Genomic DNA, 23379 nt, shown 5'->3' with positions numbered 1-23379 from the left:
GCTCGCCGTTTTCATTCTATGGGTGTGTACTTGATGTGAAGCACTGCCTCCATGCACAAAAGAGTGCGTGTGAGAAACTGTTCAGTCCTAATTCTGAGAAAAGATCAACAAGAGCTGTTCAAACAGGCCCTAATCAGTACTGTTAGATGTCTGGATTGTTATCCGTGACGTCATATGTGTGGCCTGTGAGATGCTCTGGTGACAGTGAATGGGCTGAATTGGTATCTCCAGTAGAGCGTCTGAATTTGTTATCACAGAAACAAACACAAGTAGAAAGCATTGAAGCAACTTTATTTGATTAATAGATGAAGGACAAATGATGACCTGTAATAAACCACATCCTTTAAATATACAACACCTGTGTGAATTTTTTTCCCGGTTGCCAACCCTTTTCATTGTGAGGTGTGGAAGTTTGAATCTTTATGGAATATTCCTATAAATACCAGTATACAAGAAAGAAATGCGAGAATATAGATATATATTTGTGAATGATTAAATATGACATTGATTTAAATTGCTTTAGATTATGTTTCGTACCATCCTATGTTACTTACAAGGAATGCCTTTGCCTTTTAAGAAACTATTTTGGATCCAGGGGGTAGTTACAAGGAAGATGTCAGTCACCCTCTGTTCAGTCTGTATGGCTGAAGACGGCAGTGACATCACAGGCTGGGCGTAAGGATTGACTTTTCTCTGTCGGCCTAGGGTGCAAATGTACATAGATCCAGCAGCAAACTCATGAAATGGGCAAAATAAAGTGACTGAGATGGAGATAATATTAGAGGATACTGTGCGTCACCTAGCTGTACAGCGCCACATGACTGTTTGGTTTTTTTTAATCGGAGAGTAATGGAAACAAGCTATTTTAGGTTGTGACAAATAATCTCTGAGTAACGACATCAACTGAGATCTTCCTTCAACAACATCTTGGACTAGGAATGAAAGTTAAAAAAAATTTAAATGGGCATGCAGTTTGGTCTGATACATGTTCTTTAGACATTACATTACATTGCAATAATATAAAATTTTTGATACACAATTTGGAAAGATCCTCTAACCATGCTAATAGATATGTAGGTAGGTTATAGTGGCTGTCAGGAAAAAGCGGGTCATAATGGAGCGCATAATCAGAATACACAACAGTGATTATTTCATGATTCACATTTTCTGTCATCAAGGCAGCCCAGACTCAAACCGATGTGGGCTACAAGGTCAGACTGAAGGGTTATATTTCAGTGGTCAGTGGTGAGAAAGGATGCAGTTTGTTAGTGCAGAAAAGCGGGCAAGCTGTCCCTTTAAGAGGATAAGCTGACACTGCCCTTCACTGTGTCTATTTTAAGAGACATCATGTAATCTTTCAAGTATTTTGCCTGAAAACATATTCATACATACTCTAACAACTAAATGAGAATTTCACCTCCGACAGCCATGTCTTCTTGCAGCATCAACCATGTTTACTGTGTATTTTAGTGTAGTGTGTAGCCAATATATCATTGCAGGATAAAATCATCTTTTAAATACAGGCCCAATGTAATTTTCAGTGGATCCATCAAAAAAATACAACAATCTGCTTCAGTTTCCACAACAACAAAACAAAAATGAGTGTACAGTCTATTTATTTAAGTAAAATCAAAAAAACACAGACAGATGATAGTATTACCAAGTAAAAGAGACTAAATCACAGACCATACTGTGGAATATTACACTACTGATAACACTAACATGCAGATAAAGATAAGATTAAGAAGTAGAGAGAAGAGGAGCTATTGTTTTAGATACAACAAATACAGTACCACCAATCTGCATTAAAACATCCTTGAATAAGCCAGTGTCTACCCATAAATAATAAAAAATCACAAAACGCAGAGGATACCTGATTGGATTCAGGAAACAATCCGTCAGAGTGAAAGGCTGGCAATACAATGAGAAACAGAGAGAAAGAGTGCACGTGGCAGTTTGCCTGCCTGCCTGGTTTGTCTGACTCCAGAGAAATAGCCACACACCACTCTCATGTGCCCTATGCTTTTACAATACTGCACTGTGCAGCACAAGCTATGAAAAATTGCTGCAGTCTATATTAATCTAAAAAAAAAAAAAAAGAAAAAAGAGAGAGTGCTTGTTTGACTCACGAGGTGAAACTGATAGTACAACATATGAATAACCCTATAAAGGATATTAATTGTCCTGTAGGTGTACAAAATATCCATACATGTAAAGCCCCATTTTCATCAGTTAATAAACAAAGAGCAATTGTCAAAAAAAATAGTTAATCGCCGTGCAGAGAGACAGCTGTCCTGCAGAAGAGAGAGGCCAATCCTCTGTGTGGAATATTCCAGTCTGTCAGCGGCGAGCAGTGTTGGATGGCGCAACCCACCGGGGAGGAGTTTTTTTTTTTTTTTTTTTAAACAAAGGCCTATAAATAACCTCATTAACGGATTTGAACGCAAATCCCCTAGCTAATGTCAAATGTTCGCCTTTTGTAACATACATAAAAACCATCACAATCTTGCCCTCACTACACTCAGGGTGGTGGTCTATCGAGTCTGAGAGAGTAGAGCCGTAGTGCCTGCCTGCCTGTCTGAAGCCTTGTGACCTGCAAATGGAGGAATGCGCGCTCTTGGCAGCCGGAGCTAGGAGTGGATATCTAGAAAAACAGGCCTCTCTGACACACTGACAACGGGGGTTTCCTGTGTCCTCAAACGCACCGTGCACACACACATACACACCACCACCACCACAACACTGCGCAATACACACAAAGCAGTGGCACACCTGGAGAACCAAACGATTAAACACCCCTCCCCCCATCTCTCCCTCTCTCTCTTTTCAGCTCCTTACGTCGAACAAGCAGTGGAATCGCATCTTGTTTGTTTGTATTATCTGGTCTACAGCACTTAAAACACACGGTGACGACGGTGCAACGATCTTTGTTGTGTCGAGCCAAAGAAAGAGAGAGCAGCAGAGTAGACGCGAAAGCCCAGAGTCGAGCACCCGCGGTGTTATTTTCACCCAGATACAAAACTACAGGGCTGCAGCAGCAGCAGCAGCACAGGATTCCTGTTGACCTTATATGGCAGTGCGGGGGGTGCTGCAACACGCTCGAGCTCTCATGGCAACCGTCCAGAGCTCTCGGATTACTGCCGTTGCCAGGGCGAGTCAGCCAGCCCAGCAACCGACAGCCTGTACGCGCTTAATAACGTTTCCTTCCTCTTACGCACTGTCGACTACCTTTCATCTTTTTTTTCACTTTTTCTTTTTTTTAAACTTCGTGTAAAACATAACACTTTTCAAGAAAAATCATCCCCGTGTCGCTTGGTGTGTAGACTTCCCGTTGAATCTCTGAGAATCACCGAGAATTGTCCCCAGAAAAAAAGCCTCTCTCTCCCCGAGAGCACGAGCCTCACCCAGTTATGGCGCAGCAACATTCTACAGCACAGTGCTCTCCTTTGTCTGTAAAGAAGCCATTTTGAGAAGAGAACAGCAGAGAAACCATTGAACAAGAGTAGCTTACATTTCCACCAAAAGGTGTCTTCGGACAAAGGGAAGCACTGAAATATACGAGATTTCTCCCAATAAGATTCATTTTGCTCGTTTTAAGACTTGGATTACATGTTTTGAATGCTAACTGTAAGTTTACAACATCTATCAAAAAATGTTGGTTACAGCTTTTTAAGCTAAAGTCATATTTATTGATAGCATTTTAATCACGATATATTGTTTATGTCGTCTGTTCTCTATGAGAATAACTACATGTAAACATACAAACTGTTAAATTAAGTTAAATAGCTCAAAATCCATTACCTTTCAAAAACAACATTTCCTTGTGGTTTTATATGATGTAGCTCAGCTAGAAATGTCGAAATGAAAGAGGTTATACTTGACTGCAATCCTGTCTTCAAGGAGAGAGAGGAGATGGTTTGCATATTGCCCACACAGATGATGCTTGAAGATGCATATTCGCTGGCAGAGAGGCAATGACTAGCACTGATCAAAAAGTTTTCAAAAGAGCTCTATCATTCGTGCTAATGGATTCCTTCCTTTGCAGGAGACGCATTCCCACCCCTTATTAATGTCATTATTAAAGGATCCGAAGATGGAGCTGAAAACATTCCTCCTGCCCCAGCGTTTAGGCCTGTTAACTGCATTTCACCAAAGTGCTGAGGTAAATATTTTCACCATGAGAGTTTTCCCTCCATCTGTTTCCTCTTAAACGTAACAGTGTATTTTTTTTTTTAAAGACTGCTGTAGAAAATGTAAATAAAAAAATGGCACAGACTGGGCTTATTTAGAAATTTAAATATGTCCTTGAAGCAAGGTCAAGCCGACATTTACACTTTGGACATATTCTTAAATGGCAAATGGACAGCACAAACCTAACCGTGCTTGAAGTTGTCTCCACAGTTGCAGGAAGGGTACAACACAAGTCATCAGGGTGTTAAGCGTTGCTGTTGTGAAAGGAAAGTGTTTAAAGTCATTAATCAAAGCCAAGGGATTATCAATCAACAGTCAAATTTGCAGGCAGCACAATAAACTGTTTTGCAAACGGGCCATTAGTTATCCATGGCCTGTCTGCTGTCCTGTGAAGTGCAGATAGGTACATAATCTGGACTATAGACTGTATACTTATATGTCAGCATGCCAGTGAACATAATAAATACAGCTGGCTGTTACAAATGCCACAATGTCTATGTGATAAAAGTGATAAGCTCAGTAGGTAAATTGACAGAAAAATACTTTTAATAACAGTAACTGCATGCCTCACATTTACATTACTAAATTATCAAAATGTCAAATTATAAAAGAGTTGAACTTACTCATTGCTACTCATATCCTACAAGGCCATAAGTGCAATGCCAGCAATCAGCCATTACACACTTAGTTACTTTAACTGTGTTTTTACCCCACCTAACCTAACATCTTCAAACCCATAAAGCTGTTTATTCACAACATTTGGTTTCTTTTCACTTAAGAAATATAAATACTATTGTATGGGTGTGCCATGACCTAGTTAAGACAAAGATGGATTCCAGGCAGAGGAAAAAAGGCTCAAAATGTCACAGGGTATTACATCCAGCACATTCTCTTCCTTCTTCTCAGTCCTTTAAAAGGAGCAATCATTGTTTTATCATAGTCCGTGAGAGATGAGGAAATCAAGTGTAAGATCCCTTTTGGAACAAAGGAAACCCATATAGGCCATTGAGTCCTGTTTTTTAGGAAAATGGCTGCCGAGAGCGCTCGGCCCCCTCTCTCTGCTCTCTGTTGAAGGACTCCTGAACCGTGCCTCTAATAGCAGACAGCTCCTCTGCTGCTGCGCTCTGATTGGCCCGCCGTGCTGCCGCTGTTAACCAGCCAATTGCCCGAGCACTACAAAACACCAGGCAATGTCAAACAAAACCCACTTTATTCGACACTATACAGTTCGCGAAAACATATGTTAAATCAAAAATAAATAAAAAAATCCAAACTGTTAAAACTATGTGATAAAAGAGCCCCGCGCTTGCTTGTAAAAGCCGACCGAATCACAGGCTTGGGACTAGTTTGTTGTAGCGGATTGGACGAACTGTCAGAGAAAGAGATGTAACAAGCCGCCGCATTCCAACGGTTGTTAACGTTAGCATGACTGTAAATTTCAACAAATAATAACCGAGCTTCATATTAAAAAATAAATTAAAAAAAATCCTCGTTGAGACCCAAACAGCTCGCCCGTCAGCGATTTTAGCTTCACAGCAGCGCAGTCCCTGTTTGTTTCTTGTCGTTTTCTAATATAAATTCAGATTTCTATACAAAAAACTACGACCGATCCATTTTTATTAGCCTTCAGTGGCAGTTAAGAAGAGATTGCCCCCTGTGTCTCTCCTGTGTTTGCCATTTGGGTAAATGCAGCCGGCAGATTCGACACAAAAACGATTATGAGGTTTAGCAGCACGCGACTGTTACAAACCCCAAAATAATATTATATATGAAAATAAAATCGCTAATCGAGCCTGTTAAAATTCTGTAATTCCACCTTCTGCATAAATAACGCAGAATTACCAACGGAGGGAAATAAGTATACATCGAAAGTGCAGCTAGCATCGGAGGTGGGCAAGCCTAGCGGTGTATTGTGGGAGAGACAGGAGCCACAGACCAGAGGCACACACACACAATATGTGTTGGCTCTCGCTGAAAAGGAGGCAGTATTCTTCAAGCTAAATCATGTAATGTAAGCGGCGAGAGGAAAGCGATTTCTTTCGTCTTTTCATCAGTTAAAAGAAAAAACACTCGATCGGACGAACCATGTCCAAGCCAGGCGAGAGAAACAGATTGAACGAAGACCATGGCAGAAAGCAGAGTTCAAGTAAGCTTGTTCTTTTTTTCCTCTTTCTCCAGCCCTCCTAATGCCTAGTGTTTTCCGTAACTGGGATATAGGCTACACTAGATCCCGATTTCGCTCTCACTTGGGTTACCCCCCCTTCCACCAAAGTCATGCATCTGTGTCGTTTGGCTGTGTGTTTTTTTGTTTTTTTTTCAATGTTGGGGGCTGGTTTACAGGACCGTGTTTAGCGTTGCCTCACGAAAGCTCCTCTCTCCTTGTCGCTGCCTGTCGTTTCAGGTTTGGCGAACGGCATGGACAGTCATCCCGTCTGCGGCTCGGCGGAGAAGCGGAATCACCACTGGAGAAGTTACAAGTTGATTATCGACCCGGCGCTGAAGAAGGGATCACACAAACTGTATCGCTACGATGGGCAGACTTTCAGCATGCCCGTAAGTGGACCCCTCCTTTGACGGCGGGCGAAAAGCGGCTACAATAGTAACCGAGTAGCCGACCTCCATGATAGGTTACAATGTGGCTGTGTTTGCCGTGGCCGGCCACGGGCATGCTCCAGCATCCTAAAACACTGTCCGTCAGTCGGACGGCGTTGGTTTGTAATCAAACAACGCGTCACGGTTTGTGCAAGGAGGACGACTTTGCAACAAGTTAGTGGCGTGTGAAGTTGTGAATGGGATGGATAACAGCATTGTGTGTCACCCCCCTCCTCCTCCTCCTCCTCCTCCTCTCCCTCTCTCTTCTCCCAGAACCCGGGGATACCGCCGGTGGACATCGTCCGGGACCCGAGGATCGGCCGTCTCTGGACGAAGTACAAAGAGACGGATCTACCGGTGCCAAAATTTAAGGTACAACGCTCTGACATACAGCATGGTGCCAGTTTATTTTTTGTTCCTTGTGGAAAGGGGGTGCTGTCAAAAGTTGCAGACACACCCCCTTCACTCATCAGTGGGACGTGGAGTCCAAGTATGATTGTCAGAGGGCAGATAAGCACCGAAATAACCTGCACCTCTCTAATGCATGCCCCGTTTTTGGACTTTAAGTTGTGTTTTTTCTAACATGACTCTCTGGATTTGCATGTCGATCGTAACTAACCCGACACTGCCCTTCTTATCCGAGCTGTCAGAAACGACCCCACATGGTGCAGACATTAACCCGAAAGCACTTCCAACATTATAACTCGCCTCTTTTCTTATTGCAGATCGACGAGTGTTACATCGGCCCCGTGCCCCCGAAGGAGGTGACGTTTGCCCGGCTCAACGACAACATCAGAGAAGGATTTCTTACGGACATGTGCAAAAAATTTGGAGAACTCGAGCAGGTCGAAATCCTGTACAATCCGAAGAACAAAAAGCACTTGGGAATTGCCAAAGTTGTTTTTGAGAACGTGAAAGCCGCCAAGGTGGCCGTGCAGTCGCTCCACAACACGTCTGTTATGGGAAACATCATCCACGTGGAGCTGGATCCAAAAGGTAAACAGTGATTCACTCATTCAAGGAGGAAGACGCGTAACCTACATTTATGCCCGATCGGGCCTGTTTTCTGCTGCAGGAGCACTTTGTGTACTTAAAGTGAATTGTTGCCTTGTTGATCATTAGAAAGGGGGGCAATCGTCACGTGTGTAAATTTACGTGCGTTGCCTGGTAACGTGGGATAATTGAATTTCATTGAATGTAAGCCTGCTCCCGCGAGCCCACAGCTGAGGGTGCTGTGTACTCCCACTGTGCCTAATTTCAGACCTGTAAACAAACACAAACCAACCTGTCATACCCCCCCTCCCCTCCCCACCTTCACTGTTTATCCTCTGTCACTTTTAATAGAAATTGTAGATATTTCTGTCAGTTTTTCACTCAGTGTTGTTGGTATTCAGAGTCTTTGCTTCTGGTTTTGACTGATGCACAACAGCAACTTTAATTCCTCTTTAGAAAATGCAAAAATATTTACTGATTCATTTTTGCACATGTGCTAATTTAATTAGTTAAAACTAATGGGCAGTGTTGGCGGTTGCTTTATGTACAGTTTGTTTGGTTGCATAAGTGCTATTTTGTTTTATTGCCACAATTTATTTTCCATTAAATGTCAGAAAGGTGCTTCAATAAGTGTTTATAAGGAGCGAAGCTTGTGATTGTTTTATTTAGTACATAAAAGTGTACAAAGCTTATGAAGACATGTTTTGGTTGTTATGGCATCTATGCTTTGCAGTCAATATTTCTGATTACTATATGTACTTGAACAATCATTATTTTACAATTCATAGGTAGGCAGATGTGTGCTGTTTGCTAAATAGGGTATACTCTAAGGAAACTGTATACATGTTACCCATTTACAAATGTTTAGTTTTGTGTTCAGCTGCACTGGTTACACTGTGATTTGAATGGAAACCCTCTCGTATGAAGCCAGTTTTATAGTCTTGGCAGCAGATCAACTCATGCTTACTGTTTTGCAGGTGAGAATCGCCTTAGGTACTTCCAGCTCCTGATGAATGGCAGCTACACTCCGAAGAACCTGCCTGTCGGCGGAGAGGAGACCAGAGAAGTTTCCCCTCGTAGCCTGGCAGAAGCCTTACTGGTAAAAAAAAAAACCTTTAATTGTATCGACCAGTCTTTTTGTTGTCACTTTAAACACTTTTGCACTCTCTCTGTTTTTTTGCGAGGTCAGCCTGGAGAACTGTTACATGTTATTGTGAAATGGGATTACCGAGTCGTGGTGTTACTTTGTAACAATGAACCAATTTGCAGATTTAAGCTGACATACCAATCTGTAATCCATTTTATTGGTGCAGCAAATAGTGGAGCAGAGCAGAGGAAATGTTATCCGGACACTTTGGCCTGTGAAGTGAAATCACAAAGCCACTGAAAATGTGCACTTTGACCTTGTAGCATGAGATCCTGCAGGCATTGAGCCTAGATACTCTTATCCTCCAGTTTGGCCTCCCGTGCAAACTGTGACTGCTAACTGCTAATACGGTCGGGAATGTCATCTCGCTGTTTTACATCACCTTCTAATGTGACCTAGAGACAATCTAAGTGTCGTTCTCAGTGGTTTGATGATAGAGCGTTGTCTCGCTTTTGACATGTTGTTTGTTTCTTCACAAACAGGATCCCATCCGCAGGTTGTCGGAGGGCAACATGTCCGCTGTGGGAGCAACATTACCGCCCAGCAGCTCCACCACTCCTCTGTCCCTGGAGACGGGCTACTCCAGCCTAAGGCAGGACACCCCCCAGTCCCAGGGAACCCCTCATACCCCACGCCAGACCAGTACGCCTTTTTCTCAAGACTCCAATTTCTCCAGTCGGCAGTCCACGCCCGCGTACCAGTCCAGCCGGCCCGAGAGCTCTGGAGGAGGAGGAGGAGGAGGAGGAGGAGGTGGAGGAGGAGGAGGAGGAGGAGGAGGAGGAGGGGGGGGATACAAATCCCGGAGACACGAGAGCAAGTTCCAGGACGCGTACAACCGCAGACCGGAGAGGCCTCAGTACCGTAGCAACATGTACCGAAGCACGACGTCTGAGCCGGCCCCCTTCAAACAGCAGCAGCACCAACTCACCCCGCCCGAACCCCCTCCCTCCACGCCCTCCTTCACCTACACAGCGCCTCGCCCCGCGACACCCAACTTTAAGTCGGCGTTCTCGCCCTACCAGGCCCCCTTGCCCCCCGCGTTCCCCCCTTCAGAGCCAGCTTTCCATCACCCGCCTCAAAGAGAGGGTGAGTACCTCCGACCTCCGCAGCCGCCCCTGGCCGCCGCCGCCACTGACTTTTTGCCAGTCAAGGAGAGACCAGAAACTCCTCCCATCCCCGAGCCCCCGCCCGAGCCCATGCCCCAGCCCGCCACCCCTCCTCCCCAGACGCCAGAACACTGCCCCTCGCCCGGCTCCCCCACGCTGGACCCAGAGCGCAACAGCCTGGACTCGCGCATCGAGATGCTCCTCAAAGAGAAAAGGACAAAACTGCTGCCCTTCCTGGAGGAGCGCGACTCGGACACTGAGGTGCGAATGGAGGGAAGCCCCATTTCCTCCTCGTCCTCTCAGCTTTCCCCAATCCCCCCTTACACGAGCGGCTCTCAAGGCGGGCAGCAAAACTCCCGTCCCTCCAGCACAGGTCTGGAGGACATCAGTCCGACGCCGCTGCCGGACTCGGAGGACGAGGAGCCGATTCCCGGAACCGCCTCTCTGATCAAGAGAGGCAGCTCACCTGTCCACGAGAAGATCAACAGTGACCTCAAGGACGGACACTTTCGAGGCCACACTCCTACTGAAAAGATGGACACGGTAAGACGGATGTTTTCTTTATTTCTCTGACATTTTTTGAATTGAAGTGCAAATTTGCAATTAGAATAACAACTGCACGGTTCCACGTGTGGGGCTTCTTAGTACCCTCAGGTTGCCAAATGTTGCCCAAATGAGCGTGTAATCCTCGTCTTGATTAGCTGATAGGAGCATGGCGCTGATGTTTACGCACAGCTGTGAATGACAGTTACACACAGGACACAGGAAGTGAGGTCTAGTTTCAGTGTAAGGTGGTAGTAGTAAACTTTCTCTTTTGTTTTGTTCGTTTTGTTCTGCCTTAGAAAGGAAGTTCCGGTTTCACACTAAACCACGTGCATAAGTAGCACAAAGACTTTTTGAGTAAGCTGCTGCTGCATTGTTCATTTTATGTGTGAACAATTAAAACAATCTTAAAACTGGTAAAACAAAAAGTAGTGTGTCTAATGACTTCATCTCATGTATTCCTTTTATGTGTTTGCACAATAGCAAATAGTTTGTGCATAAGCAACTAAAAGATGCAAAAGTAAAAAGAAGAGCTGAATGAATGATCAGTGAAAAGGTACAGATGTGGAGCCTGTTTCCTGAGTTTCCTGTGATGTCGTATTTCTACACTTGTGCTTTGAAAGGAGAAACGAGGGCTGCTCTGCTGTTGGGGAATTGAACACTCTTGTTTCCTCTTTCTAACACTCGCTGCACGCGCTCAGGCAGAGGAAAACACAGTTTGGCTGTTGGCCCCATTCAACGCCGCACTTCCTGGTTTTGCTGATCCTGACAGTCAGGATTGGTCGCAGCGTCTCTGGTCTCACATTTCGAGTTATCACAAAGCAAACAGCGCAAACAGGTCATTTGGGTAACGACACCACTCCCCGTACCGAGCCAACTCTGCGTAGTTTCATTTCTGCAGCAGTTTGGACAGAGATCCTTGTTTAATATGAAAGAAGGAAGAGAGTTATGCTGTTATGTTTGACAGCATTATTCCTGCACTGATATTCGGGTTTGGTAGCACACAGTTTGATGCCTGAACAAACAACTTTGTTTGGAAACCTACTGACCAAAGATTATGGGTCAGTTGTGTTTGACTGTGTCCATGCATGTCCTAAACTTTCTAAACTTTGAACTTAGGCCAGCATTAAATTATTTGGTGCTCTTATTTAAATGTGTGTCGAACCTCTTGTCATTTAATGAAGTGAGAGAAATGTGTCCATAGCACAGAGTATCATATACTCAAATCAAACACAGCACTAGTTGGTATCAAATGCCCGATCAGATTAGTAATCTTGTTTACTCATTCTTTTAACAGTTATTCTCCTAAAATAGATGCTTTAATTTTGTATGGCTGCTTCTTTACAGACATTTGAGAACTCAGAAAGAACTACTGAAAAAGTTAAAGCAATCCTAACTTAAGATCCACTTTATACCTGAGCGGGTTTTGCTCAGTTGTCATGGAGCTGAAAAGAGCAGGTGACCTGTGAAAAGGGCTTGAAGATGTTCATCTCTCACAGCGCTGACACCCTGTCTCCTCACACGCAGGCTCAACAGTCGTCGGGAGAAGACATGGAAATCTCCGACGACGAGATGCCGGGGACTCCGACCACCGGAGAGTGTGGGAAGGGCATCGTGGTCAACTCCGCCGTGTCCCCGATGCAGACCATCTCCATCCCTCCTCCCGGCTTCCCGCTACACCAAGCGGGCTTCGGCATCCCGCACCACCACCTGGCCGCTCACTCCGCCGTCCCCGGACATCCCGCTCACCTGGCCGCTCACCCGGGAGTGCCTCACCACATGCTGCCGCACATGGCGCCCTACGCCCACAGCATGATGCCGCTGGTGCAGATGGAGCTGATGAACTGCCTGCGCTGGGAACAGTGGAGCACGGTGCCCATGTCCTTCCAGATGCAGCAGCAGATGCTGAGTCGCATCGCTCAGACTCGAGGGCCCTATCCCTACCCGCATTTCATCGACAGCGCCGCGTCGGGGCCGTTTGGCGGGCCGTACGCACCGCTGTCTATCGGTGCGGCGGCGCCGGCCAGCGGCAACGCGGCGGCAGCGGGGGCGCCCGGGCAACAATGGCAGCATCCCAGTATACCAAAGTTCAACCCCACTGTTCCTCCTCCTGGATACGAGAGTAAAAAGGAGGATCCGCACAAGGCCACCGTGGACGGCGTGCTGCTGGTCATCGTCAAGGAGCTGAAGGCCATCATGAAGAGGGACCTCAACCGCAAGATGGTGGAGGTGGTGGCGTTCAGAGCCTTCGACGACTGGTGGGACAAGAAGGAGCGCTCAGCGAAGGTAAGTCTGTCAGTTCACCTTTAAAGACACAAACACACTAGGAGAGTTTCTATCTACACACACATACACACATCGACTGTGTGTTACAAATATACCTGTACTCACTCTAGATGTTTTATTAATGTCAATTAAATCGCCAAAACAAATTATTATGGGCATATTATATGAATTAATTGAACAGCAGTGGATTGCAGTGACATTATTCAGTCTTCACTACAGAATAAATGTTCATTATAAACATTCACAGTGAGATAACTTGATGCTTTTTGCACATAATAAAAAAATAAAACATTGTACTGACGGCTTGTCTCTGTGGCCCGGCTGCTTCCACAAGAGTCGTCCAATATTTGTCAAAATACAATTTTGAGTGGCATAATAAACTTATCTGATGCTTCTTGTTGAATGTATAAAATAAATTAAAGATAATTATAAAATTGAACTAAAACAAATCTCCTTGTACATACAGCCACAGGTCGGCAGCAGGAGCTTATGATTTTTCACCTATAATTATAAAATTATTTGGACAAAAAGTTGATGTGTAAACATTTCACAAGAATATAGACAGGTTGTGTTGTGCTGAATTGATCTGTCAAATACTCAAATTAATTAAGCAATTCAGTTTTTTCAAGGAAAAACATGAATAAACAACCAAACACCTTTAGAAAAACTTTTGTTTGTAGCACCTGATCCTGAAATTCAAGAGTATTGTTCCAGACCAGGGTTTAATACAAGTTGCATTGTTTTTCCCAGGCGTCTTTAACCCCAGTGAAGGGTGCGGAAGGGAAGGAAGAAGAAAGACCCAAACCCAAAGAGACAATGGGTTCAAGTCTGCTGGAGAACTGGAACAAGGGCGAGGGACTGGGCTACGAGGGAATGGGCCTGGGGATCGGTCTGCGAGGAGCCATCCGCCTGCCGTCCTTCAAGGTAAAGCCTTGAGATGTGTCTCTACCTAAACATGTATCAGGAGGAAGCTTCTTTTCTCTCCAGCAGCTGCTCTGCCTTGTTGATAGTTAATATTCACGTGTTGTTTTCAGGTGAAGAGGAAGGACCCACCTGAGGCGGCGGCTACGGGCGACAACAAACGAGCCCGACCCTCCACTCCAGTGGACGACGAGCTGGAGGATGAAGGTAACTCTACTCTCTACCGTCGACGCAGCAGCAAAGATGTGAGTCTCTCTTTTCTTTTCTGGTGCTGATTCATCTTTCATCTTTCATTCCTGTCAGACCGGGATCGAGACCCAGCTGAGCTCCCGTCGGACGACTCTAAATTGGACGGCGACGGCATGGCCGCAAAGAGACGGCACTCGCGGCCCCTCGAGCTCGACAGTGAGGGAGAGGAGGAGCTGGACACCTCGGGCAAGGAGGAGTCTCTGTCCGACAGGGAGGAACCGGATGAAGCCGAGCCTGCAGAGAGGCTGTCATCAGGAAAAGTAAGCGTTGGGGAAAATCACTACTTTTACTTACATTTGTTTGTGTATGAATTCCTCTGATTATAAATCAATGTCTCTTAGGCGAGTGGCGACGAGGAGGGTGATGATGAAGACTCATCCAGTGAGAGCTCGTCCTCCGATTCGTCTGATGATGGTACTTTAAATATCTGGCAACAGAACAAGCCTCTTTTTTTTATTTCTATCAAGTCTGTTTCCTGTAATAAATCATTACAAATCTTACAGAAGCCGGCAGTTCAGCCTCGTCCAAGGCCAGCTCCTCCTCGGCGGAAAGCTCGGACTCCTCCGAGTACGAGATGAGCTCAGAGGACGAAGACGACGAGGAAGCGGTGACGGCGGCCGAAGACGCGGAGGACGAAGGCAAAGGGGCCCGGTCGTCCTCGTCTTCTTCGTCCTCCTCGTCTTCGTCTTCCGATGAAGAGGAGGGGGCCGGCGGCGGCGAGGCGGAGGTCAAGCCGCCGAGCCCTCCCGCAGAACCGGTCCTGGAGGAGAAGGAGGACAGGAAGATCAAGGAGGAGCTCAGCGTTGCGCTCAAACACAGACCTCCGAGCCCCGAGGAGCAGCAGCAGGAGGAGGAGGCCATGGACCTGAAGCCGCCTTCACCTCAAGGCATCGCAGGTGAGAGTCGACAGAGGGATCTCATCATTTATCATATTATCATATTATCATACTGTTGTGCTATTTCACTTTCACTTTCTTTTATCCGTCTCACAAACAAACATTAGACAGTACAAGTTACAAGCGTAACCAACAAGCAGCAGTGGGGCTGTACATACTTCCATCTCTGACAAATGGAGGACATACAAAAAAAAAAACATAGATAAATAGACAATTAATATGGTAAAGTATCACTTAAACAAACGAAGGACACAATTCAGGAAGGCACCTAACTTATAAATAACTTTAGTTTTATCGGACATGTCCTTCTCTTTTTCAATCATGTTTCGTCGGCCTTAGTGTGTCTGTTGTGTTTATGTTGTCTGTTGTCTCTGTGCTGTATGATTGATTTTTGACCTGGTGGTAAAATAAAGTGTGCCCAAGCAAATTTCCATCAGTACGATAAATATTGATGAATAGTGATGTTGTGACAGTTTGTATGAACTAGATTTAACCTTTATTCCCACACTGTGCAGCCGACCAATGACACCATACAAGAGTTCAGTGACGGGGAGGAAATTCTACCGACGGATATTTGCTTGGACACACTTTAGTTTCCCCATGTGGGATCAATAAAGCTCACCTAACCTCACCTAACCATCATTGAAGTATTTACTCCAGGTTAAATTAATTAATGATCTTCTTTTGTCTCGTAGTCAAAGAACGAGACGTCAGAGACGGCATCGTTCCTGCGGTGAAGTCTGAACCTCAGGAGCATGCAGCGAGCCTTCGGCCGCCCACGCCCACGGGCGCCCTGCCCGACAGCGACCAGGAGTCCAAACCCAAAGGTAAAGCAGAGCCCGGGGACGTTCCCTGCACCCCGGGCCGACTAGCCCCGCCCCCTCTAGATCCAAACACGCCTCCTGTCCCCAAACCAGCCTCCGCGTCCGTAATGCACCTGCCTCTCCCTCCTCACCCGGCGCTAGAAGGCCGCTCCCTCCTCCACCCGCCCCCCGGCCCCCTCCCCGACCTCGCGCAGCGGCCCCGGCTCCCCACAGACGAAGACATCCCCCGCACGCCAGGCAGGGACCTGATGGAGCGCGCCCGCAGTCTGGGCAAGTCCCAGAGCACGGAAACGGTGCCCATCACACCTGGAAGCGACGCCCCGCTCACCGGCAGCAGCCTGTTGCTTAGCTCCCCGCACATCCCCGGCAGCCCCTTCTCCTACCCCGCCCAGTCCCCCGTCCTGAGCGCCGGCGTCCCGCGCACTCCAGGAAGGGACTTAACCTTCACCCCCGTCTTCCCCGACCCCTCAGCACTAACTCTGAATAGGAAAGTGTCCTCAGAGAGCCTGGACGACAGGCCGGTGTTTAAGGAGCCGCCCGTCAGCGCGCTGCCTAACCAGGCGCTGTCGGCCGGCGCCGAGCTCTCGGCCAGTGTCCCTGAAGATCTGCCCGCCGGTCTCACTGTCGACGTCCCTGTCCCATCAGACACCACTCCGTCAAAGAGGAAACCCGGGCGACCCAAAGGCAAAAAGATGCCGGCTACCTCTGCGGCCGACGAGTCTCTGGAGCTCTCGTCCGAGTCCATGCCGTGCCCGGACGCCGCCGCCGCTGCTGACGACGACAGACACCTCGGAGACCTGCCGGTGCAGACGCTGTCCTCCAAGTCCCCCGACCACCCCAGCCTCGACTTCCGGGAAGAAGAAGACGCGGAGGCGCGGACGGTCCTGCCCGCCGAGGACGGCTTCCTGTCCTACGACGACGAGGCGCCGGTGGCCGTGAAGCCCACGCGGCGGGCGAGGAGGGGCTGGGAGGAGCTGCTGCTGGTCAGCCTGTCCCCCGTCACCACGCCGCCCCGGCCGTACTTCAACCCGCGCTCCGAGTTCGAGGAGATGACCATCCTGTACGACATCTGGAACGAGGGCATAGACGACGAGGACGTCCGGCTCCTGCAGGTCACCTACGACAAGATGCTGCAGCAGGACAACGGCAACGACTGGCTCAACGACACGCTGTGGGTCAACCACCCTTATATCCTTCACTACTGACCACCTACTCATTAACTCAGATTGTGTTTTCTATAATAATCTGTATATGTCTGTCACTTTACAAAACAGATTACTCCTCAAAAGAGAAAAATAAAAGACACAGATCAAAGATATTAATAAATATCATTATAATAATATAATATAACATATATCTATCTTACATATATAATGATATTATTGTCTTTTTTAAAGTAGTTTTGTATGTGTATCAAATAGCAGCCCCCTCTGGTGGTGAAACTGAGGAACTGTCTGTCTGGAACAAAGTAGCCCAGTTTCTGTTGATGCACAGTGTTTTCAGTTTCCTCCTTGACTCCCCTGCACCGACCAACATCCCCGGGGTGAAGAAGAAGAGGAGAGACGACGGCATGAGGGATCACATGACCGGCTGCGCGAGAAGCGAGGGATACTACAAGATCGACAAGAAGGACAAGATCAAGTACCTGCAGAGCACGCGGCTGCAGTCGGAGGAGCCGCCGGTGGACACACAGGTGGGCAGGAGAAGATGCTTAAGTTACCCACGTGAAAACATGAGAGACAAGCAGCACATCTAACTCTCTCTCTCTCTCTCTCTGTCTCTGTCTCTTCTCTGTGCAGGGGATGAGTATTCCTGCTCAGGTCCACGCCTCTTCCAGATCTGGCTCGGAGCGGCGGTCGGAGCAGCGGCGCTTGCTGTCCTCTTTCGCGTGTGACAGTGACCTGCTCAAGTTCAACCAGCTGAAGGTAAACAAACAGAACTTTGCCCCAACGGGACCGTCTGCTTTCACCCCGACTTTAATATAGGAAAAAAACAGCACACAGACAGCTGATAAATCCAGGATGTTGAGCTATTGTTAAAATAGTCGACAAAAGGTCAGTTACAAGAGTTTGCATCAGGGGAAAAAAAACTAAACTACATCATGTTTTCAACCTCTCTCCCATTTTTTTTTCCCTCTTTCAGTTCCGTAAGAAGAAAATCCGATTCTGTAGGTCGCACATCCACGACTGGGGTCTGTTCGCCCAGGAGCCCATCGCTGCTGATGAAATGGTGATTGAATACGTGGGACAGAACATCAGACAGGTGAGAGACAGAGGACCGGTTTGCTTTGGAGTGGGTTTTCTCTGTGTATATGAACACTTATTATATTTTATTAACCTAAAATATGCAGGTGCATCTCAATAAATTAGAATATAATGGAGGTCAGCTGTATTCCCCGTGATAGTGTCGCTGCTGAACCAGACTAAGAGAGTGTGACACCATTAGGTTACAATAGTGAACTTGATTTGTACTTTTTTATTTTCCAACATTTTCATCCTTGACAGTACATGGCAAACAAGACAACAACTACACACAAAAATAATAATAAAAAGAAAAATATAATATAATAGTGAACTTTTTCCCTATATTCTGATCTTTTTAGATACAGAATTTTGGGGTTTTCATTCAATGTAAGCCATGATCGTTACAATTAAAAGAAATAAAGTGTGTGTGCAATGAATCTATACAATATATGAGTTTAACTATTTTAATTGAACTACTGAAATAAATGAACTTTTCCATGATATTCTAATTTATTGAGATGCACCTGTATCTCCAGTGCACATTTGCTTTTCAGGATAACCAGGGCTGTTTGTTGTGTTAAACCCCATTGTAAATCTCAATGCAATTTATCACATGATTTTCAGCCTCACAACCAGACAAGAACACAGAGTTGAAAATGAATCTCTGAGTCCCCAGTTTCATTTTAAACCTGTCAGACATCAACAAATGACCGTCTTGTTTTTACAGGTGATTGCCGACATGCGAGAGAAGCGCTACGAGGAGGAGGGCATCGGCAGCAGCTACATGTTCCGCGTCGACCACGACACCATCATCGATGCTACAAAGTGTGGAAACTTCGCCCGTTTCATCAACCACAGCTGCAATGTAAGAAAACAGCTGTACAGCGTCTCCTCGAAAAAATGATTTGACCAGTTATACATTTACATTTACTCATGAGCTCCACCTCAGCACCGTTAACACTCAACTTGCCGTTAGTTTTTCTGTTTCCCTATCTTTTACTATCTCAGAGGGAAATATTAGTATTTTTACTTTACATATTTATCTCACAGTTATTGGTACTGGTGCTTGACAGTGTTTTCTTTTGTTGTTGTTTTATTTATTCTAAACGTTTGCGGTTTTCCAACAAGATTTAGTCTCCAATCAGGGTTTGAATTTTCTTAGAAAAACAATATATTGGGAACATTTCAACCTGCAAATGAACACATTTTACAAATTGTAGCACAGCAGTTTTCCTTATTTGTTTCATTTCAAAACTTTTTCTTTTGCTAAATTTACATTAAAAATTGGTTGAATTATTGTCGCTGCTCTGTAAATTTTTAGTTTTACAGATCTTGGGCAGAAATGTCTTTTTTAAATTCAAGAGATTTTTGCAGATTAAAATACCCAGCATTTAATAAGGTGTTCAAAATCACAACTAAAAGCCTCCGTTCACAGGGTTTAACACATTGTTATATTGCTATTGTTGTATTTTCCATCTGTGTATTTCTTCTACCACTGTCCATGACCACAACTTATCAGCCATTAAACAATTTGCTGTATTTTTTTTTCTTTCAGCCTAACTGTTACGCAAAGGTCATCACGGTTGAGTCTCAGAAGAAGATCGTGATCTACTCCCGGCAGCCGATCAACGTCAACGAGGAGATCACGTACGACTACAAGTTCCCCATCGAGGATGTGAAAATCCCGTGTTTGTGTGGGGCCGAGAACTGTAGAGGAACGCTGAATTAACGTCCGGAGAATCTCCTACAGGATGTACAAAGAGCTTCCCCTAAACTTTTCTTCAAGGCTCCTCCCTCCCTCCCTCCCTCCCTCCCTCCCTCCCCCTCCCTCCCTCTCCCCGGACTCGGACAATGTCGACGCCAACACTCCCGGAACGAGGAGGAACCGAAGAAGGGAAGGTTTCGTTTGGGAGCGAGGGAGAAGAAACCTGCAAAGTCGTCTGGAGAGAGGTCAGGCTTCCTGTACGGCAACTCTTCACATATTTAACTCTAGATTGTTTACGATTTATGGTGCTCTTGAAATGAAAAAAAAAAAGCAAAACAATGCATAGTTTTTTTATGTATGCCAGTGACCCAGAACTTAAAACACTTGACTTGCTGGTGCAGCGTTTCCTCCTCCTTCCTCCTCCTCCTCCTCCTCCTCCTCCTCCTCCTCCTCCTCCTCCTCCTCTCAACGTTGGACAGTATTTTTCAGCTCGGCTCCTTCCACAAAGAGCCCTGGTTTGTACAGTTCTACATTCGTCTCATTAGCTTTACGAAACACAACACAGACTCACATGATCAGCTGCTTACTAACACTGTTAAGACGCACAAAAGCCCAACCAGGAAAAGACCCACCCCACCCCCCCCTCCACCCCCCTCTCTCTCTCTCTGTGGGAGAAGACGTGGTCGCCACCTGAGCAGACAGGCAGATGTTTCCACCCGGCATTAGGCGGGAGGAAGGACTGAACCCGTGCTTCTCTCGCTCCTACCTCCTCCGCACCAGTTTTCTCTGAAACGAATCAAACTGATGAAACGACAACAAAAACAAAAACAAAAAAAAAAGGTTCAATCCTGCCACAAAAAATCTGGAAATCTTTGGAAATCACACCTGCTTTCACCAGCCAATGATGGATCGTGCTGCTTCCTATTAGTTTATGCAAAAGTGAAAAGATGACGTGCAAAAATTTGTATTACTGATATTCCAGTGTTTTCCAGTTTTGTTTAAATAGTTCACTTCTTGCGTGTTTCCTTCAAAGACACTATATTTGTGTGTGTGTGTGTGTGTGTGTGTGTGTGTGTGTGTGTGTGTGTGTGTGTGTGTGTGTGTGTGTGTGTGTGTGTGTGAGAGAAAGATCGAGAGAGAATGTGAGTGTGTGTGTGTGTGTGAGAGAAAGTTGAGTGTGTCAGGCCTCTGACTTGGAGTATTTATCATCATATCTGAGTGTGTGTGTGTGTGTGAATGTGTGTGCACTGCCCCCTGCAGGCCACAGGCGCAGAAGGCCGACCAATGCAGAGTAAGAAGATTTAAAATTGAATCGCTCCCTCTCTCTCTCTCTCTCCTGTCTTTGCAGCATCTTGGTAAATTGAGTTTTCAGCTTTGGGGGGAAAAAAAGAAGGTTTGTTTCTCATTTTAAGTGCCATATAAATGTGTAACTGTCTTTGTTTGAACACCTGAGCAGAAGACATGTGACAGGTAGAAACGGTCAAAGTGTTTGTTTGTTTTTTTCTTTTCTTTTCACCTGCTGCTGTGGTGTCATGCATGTACAAAGAGTTGCTGCCTTTTCTTTTTTTTCTTTCTTACTTTCCCACCAGCGTGGGTGTTTGATGGTGACGATGATGATACTGATGTTTCATCCTCATCTTCATCCGTACCTGAGGTCTCATGTCTGTGCTCATTGACCCCTCCCCCTCAGCAGCAACACGTATTACTCCACCAGTGTTTCTTCGACCCCCCACCCCAACAGACGCCCACTCACCCTTCACCACAGGGGTCGTTCTTTCTTTATAAACTCATTAAGATTTTTTTTTAAACTATCGGTGAATGCACTCTAGGCTTGCACTTCTGCTTTACGCCCTCTTCGATCTTCAATCAGCCCCGCGCCCTCAAGACCAAGTCAGTCTCTTTGCTTTTCATTCAGTTGGATCGATTCTGGAGATTTCCTCTCTTCTTTTTCTTTTTTTTCTTTTTTTTCCACCAGTGATGTTTATATTGTAAATGATGACTTGTACAGAAGATCTAAAGCTTTTTTATCTTCACAGGGGTAACACTTTTAAGATGCATCTTTCTCTTGTCGCTTTCTCTTTTTTTTTTTTTGTTTTTTTTTTTTTTAACAGAAGATTGAGTATTTAAAACTATTTTCAGGGATCTGTAAAAGGAATCTGAGGGTTTCAAAGGTTGTTTATTTAAAGGAAAGGTCCACTGTGTCCAGAGAAAAGTCTCCACCTCCCTTTTTGAAAGATTGTTTCTTGTAGAAACGTCTTCATTTTCTGCCCATTTGCTTTATAATCCTTAAAATGTAAATGTAAATACTGTAACTGTGAATACTATATAAATATATATATTTTTGTTCCCTGGGATTTGCTACGTGAATACAGCTCAGAGGTCTATGTAACATATGAGGTGAGCGACGAGCTGGTAGCAGGAAATTCAGCTTGTGTCAAGCTTTGTTTTTTTTATTTTCTGTTGTAAATTCTATGAAAAGTTGTTTGCGGTGTGGAGAAAAAAAAGGTGCAGAATTGGCATGAGAAGAGGATTGAAGCTTCAGCCCGTTTCTCATGTCTATTTATTACACAACAAATGTATGAAAAAGGAAAAAAAAAATGGAAATAAAGCGATTTTGCATACATCCATAAACAGTGATTTGTTTTTTCATCGATTCATTGAGACCTGAGTTCAAACCCCTCGTGCTCCGACTGATGCCGGATTTTCCTGAATGAAGGCAGAAGGCAGCAGCAGCAGCTGAACCAAACAATGACTCTGTGTCAGGCTGGTTTGATGGAGGAGGTCGTGTGATTCACTCCTCACTGACAAACACAAACACATTCAGGATGTTTCACACTGGAGCAAAAGAAAAAGACAAAAAGGACATGTACAGTAAGGAGATTTGCTTGGTGTCATTAGATAGATACTTTATTCATCCCCAGGGAAATTGATCTGTCAGCTGCTCCATGCATTCCAATAAAAGTACTAAAGAAGAAAAGAAAAAACTGCATATAAAATAAAAGTAAAAGAATGCAAGAATCAACAGCAGCAAATAGCAAAATACTTAGAAGTGTTCTTCAAGTGGCTGAGGCGACTTATTGAATATATTGAAATTAAAAAGTATATTGAAATGTGATCCACCAGGACTCAACTTGAATTTAAAATGATCAGATTATCAGATCAGATCATAAATGTTAATAATCAAATGGAAAACTGAGGTGAAAGGAAGAGGAAGAGGCAGCTTCAAAGAGTTAAATGAAGCCGACATGTGAGTGGAAAGTCACTGGTTCGATCTCTACTAGACCCTGGGAAACTGTAGGTCCTGGTGGGAACAAAAAGGAGCTCAGTGGCTTGTTCAGTTTATTATATTCTAGGATTTTAAACTGATAAAACTAGATTTGAACACTTTTGCTTTCAGCTCTCTATAAGCCTGACTCCAGGTCGAAGGGCAGAGCGCTCGGCCGACTTCACCCGTCATTTCCTCCTCTGGTTGAAGCCGTGGTATTCATTCATCAGTGAATTCAGCTGCTGTTGTGTTTGGTTGCAGCCTGACATCACGTTGGTTGGCCCAACCCTGGACTCACATCCACACACACACACAGAAAAGGCTTTACAGTGTTGCTTTCTCTCTTTGTGTGTGTGTGTGTGTTCTCCTGAGGCCGTGACAGGAGGAGGATGGTGTGGTGTGACCACAAGCAGAGAGG

At 45.3% G+C, this 23379-nt stretch overlaps 1 protein-coding gene across 3 annotated transcripts; it reads left to right on the top strand.

The window, feature by feature from the left end:
* Positions 1-317: 317 nt before the first annotated feature.
* Positions 318-22321, top strand: setd1ba (SET domain containing 1B, histone lysine methyltransferase a). 3 transcript variants are annotated; one of them, XM_083984138.1, is made up of 19 exons: positions 318-3627; positions 4046-4162; positions 6593-6744; positions 7057-7155; positions 7509-7779; positions 8754-8875; positions 9406-10572; positions 12100-12858; positions 13609-13782; positions 13893-13986; positions 14083-14288; positions 14370-14442; positions 14532-14924; positions 15620-16936; positions 17275-17441; positions 17548-17673; positions 17891-18010; positions 18719-18856; positions 19547-22321. In XM_083984138.1, the coding sequence occupies exons 3-19, from the start codon at positions 6607-6609 to the stop codon at positions 19718-19720; spliced, it is 5538 nt and encodes a 1845-aa protein (XP_083840264.1). In that variant the 5' UTR covers positions 318-3627; positions 4046-4162; positions 6593-6606; the 3' UTR covers positions 19721-22321. The 3 variants fall into 3 exon arrangements, 2 of the variants coding, with proteins under 2 accessions (XP_083840264.1, XP_083840263.1); XR_014595817.1 differs by lacking the exons at positions 318-3627; positions 4046-4162 and adding an exon at positions 6122-6337 and having other exon boundaries at positions 19547-20760; positions 20822-22321; XM_083984137.1 differs by lacking the exons at positions 318-3627; positions 4046-4162 and adding an exon at positions 6140-6337.
* Positions 22322-23379: the final 1058 nt, after the last annotated feature.

The sequence above is a fragment of the Trachurus trachurus genome (genome assembly GCF_905171665.1).
Source record: "Trachurus trachurus genome assembly, chromosome: 12".
Lineage (NCBI taxonomy): Eukaryota > Metazoa > Chordata > Actinopteri > Carangiformes > Carangidae > Trachurus > Trachurus trachurus.
Note: the sequence above shows the minus strand (reverse complement) of the source record. Positions and strands in the feature narration are given on the sequence as shown.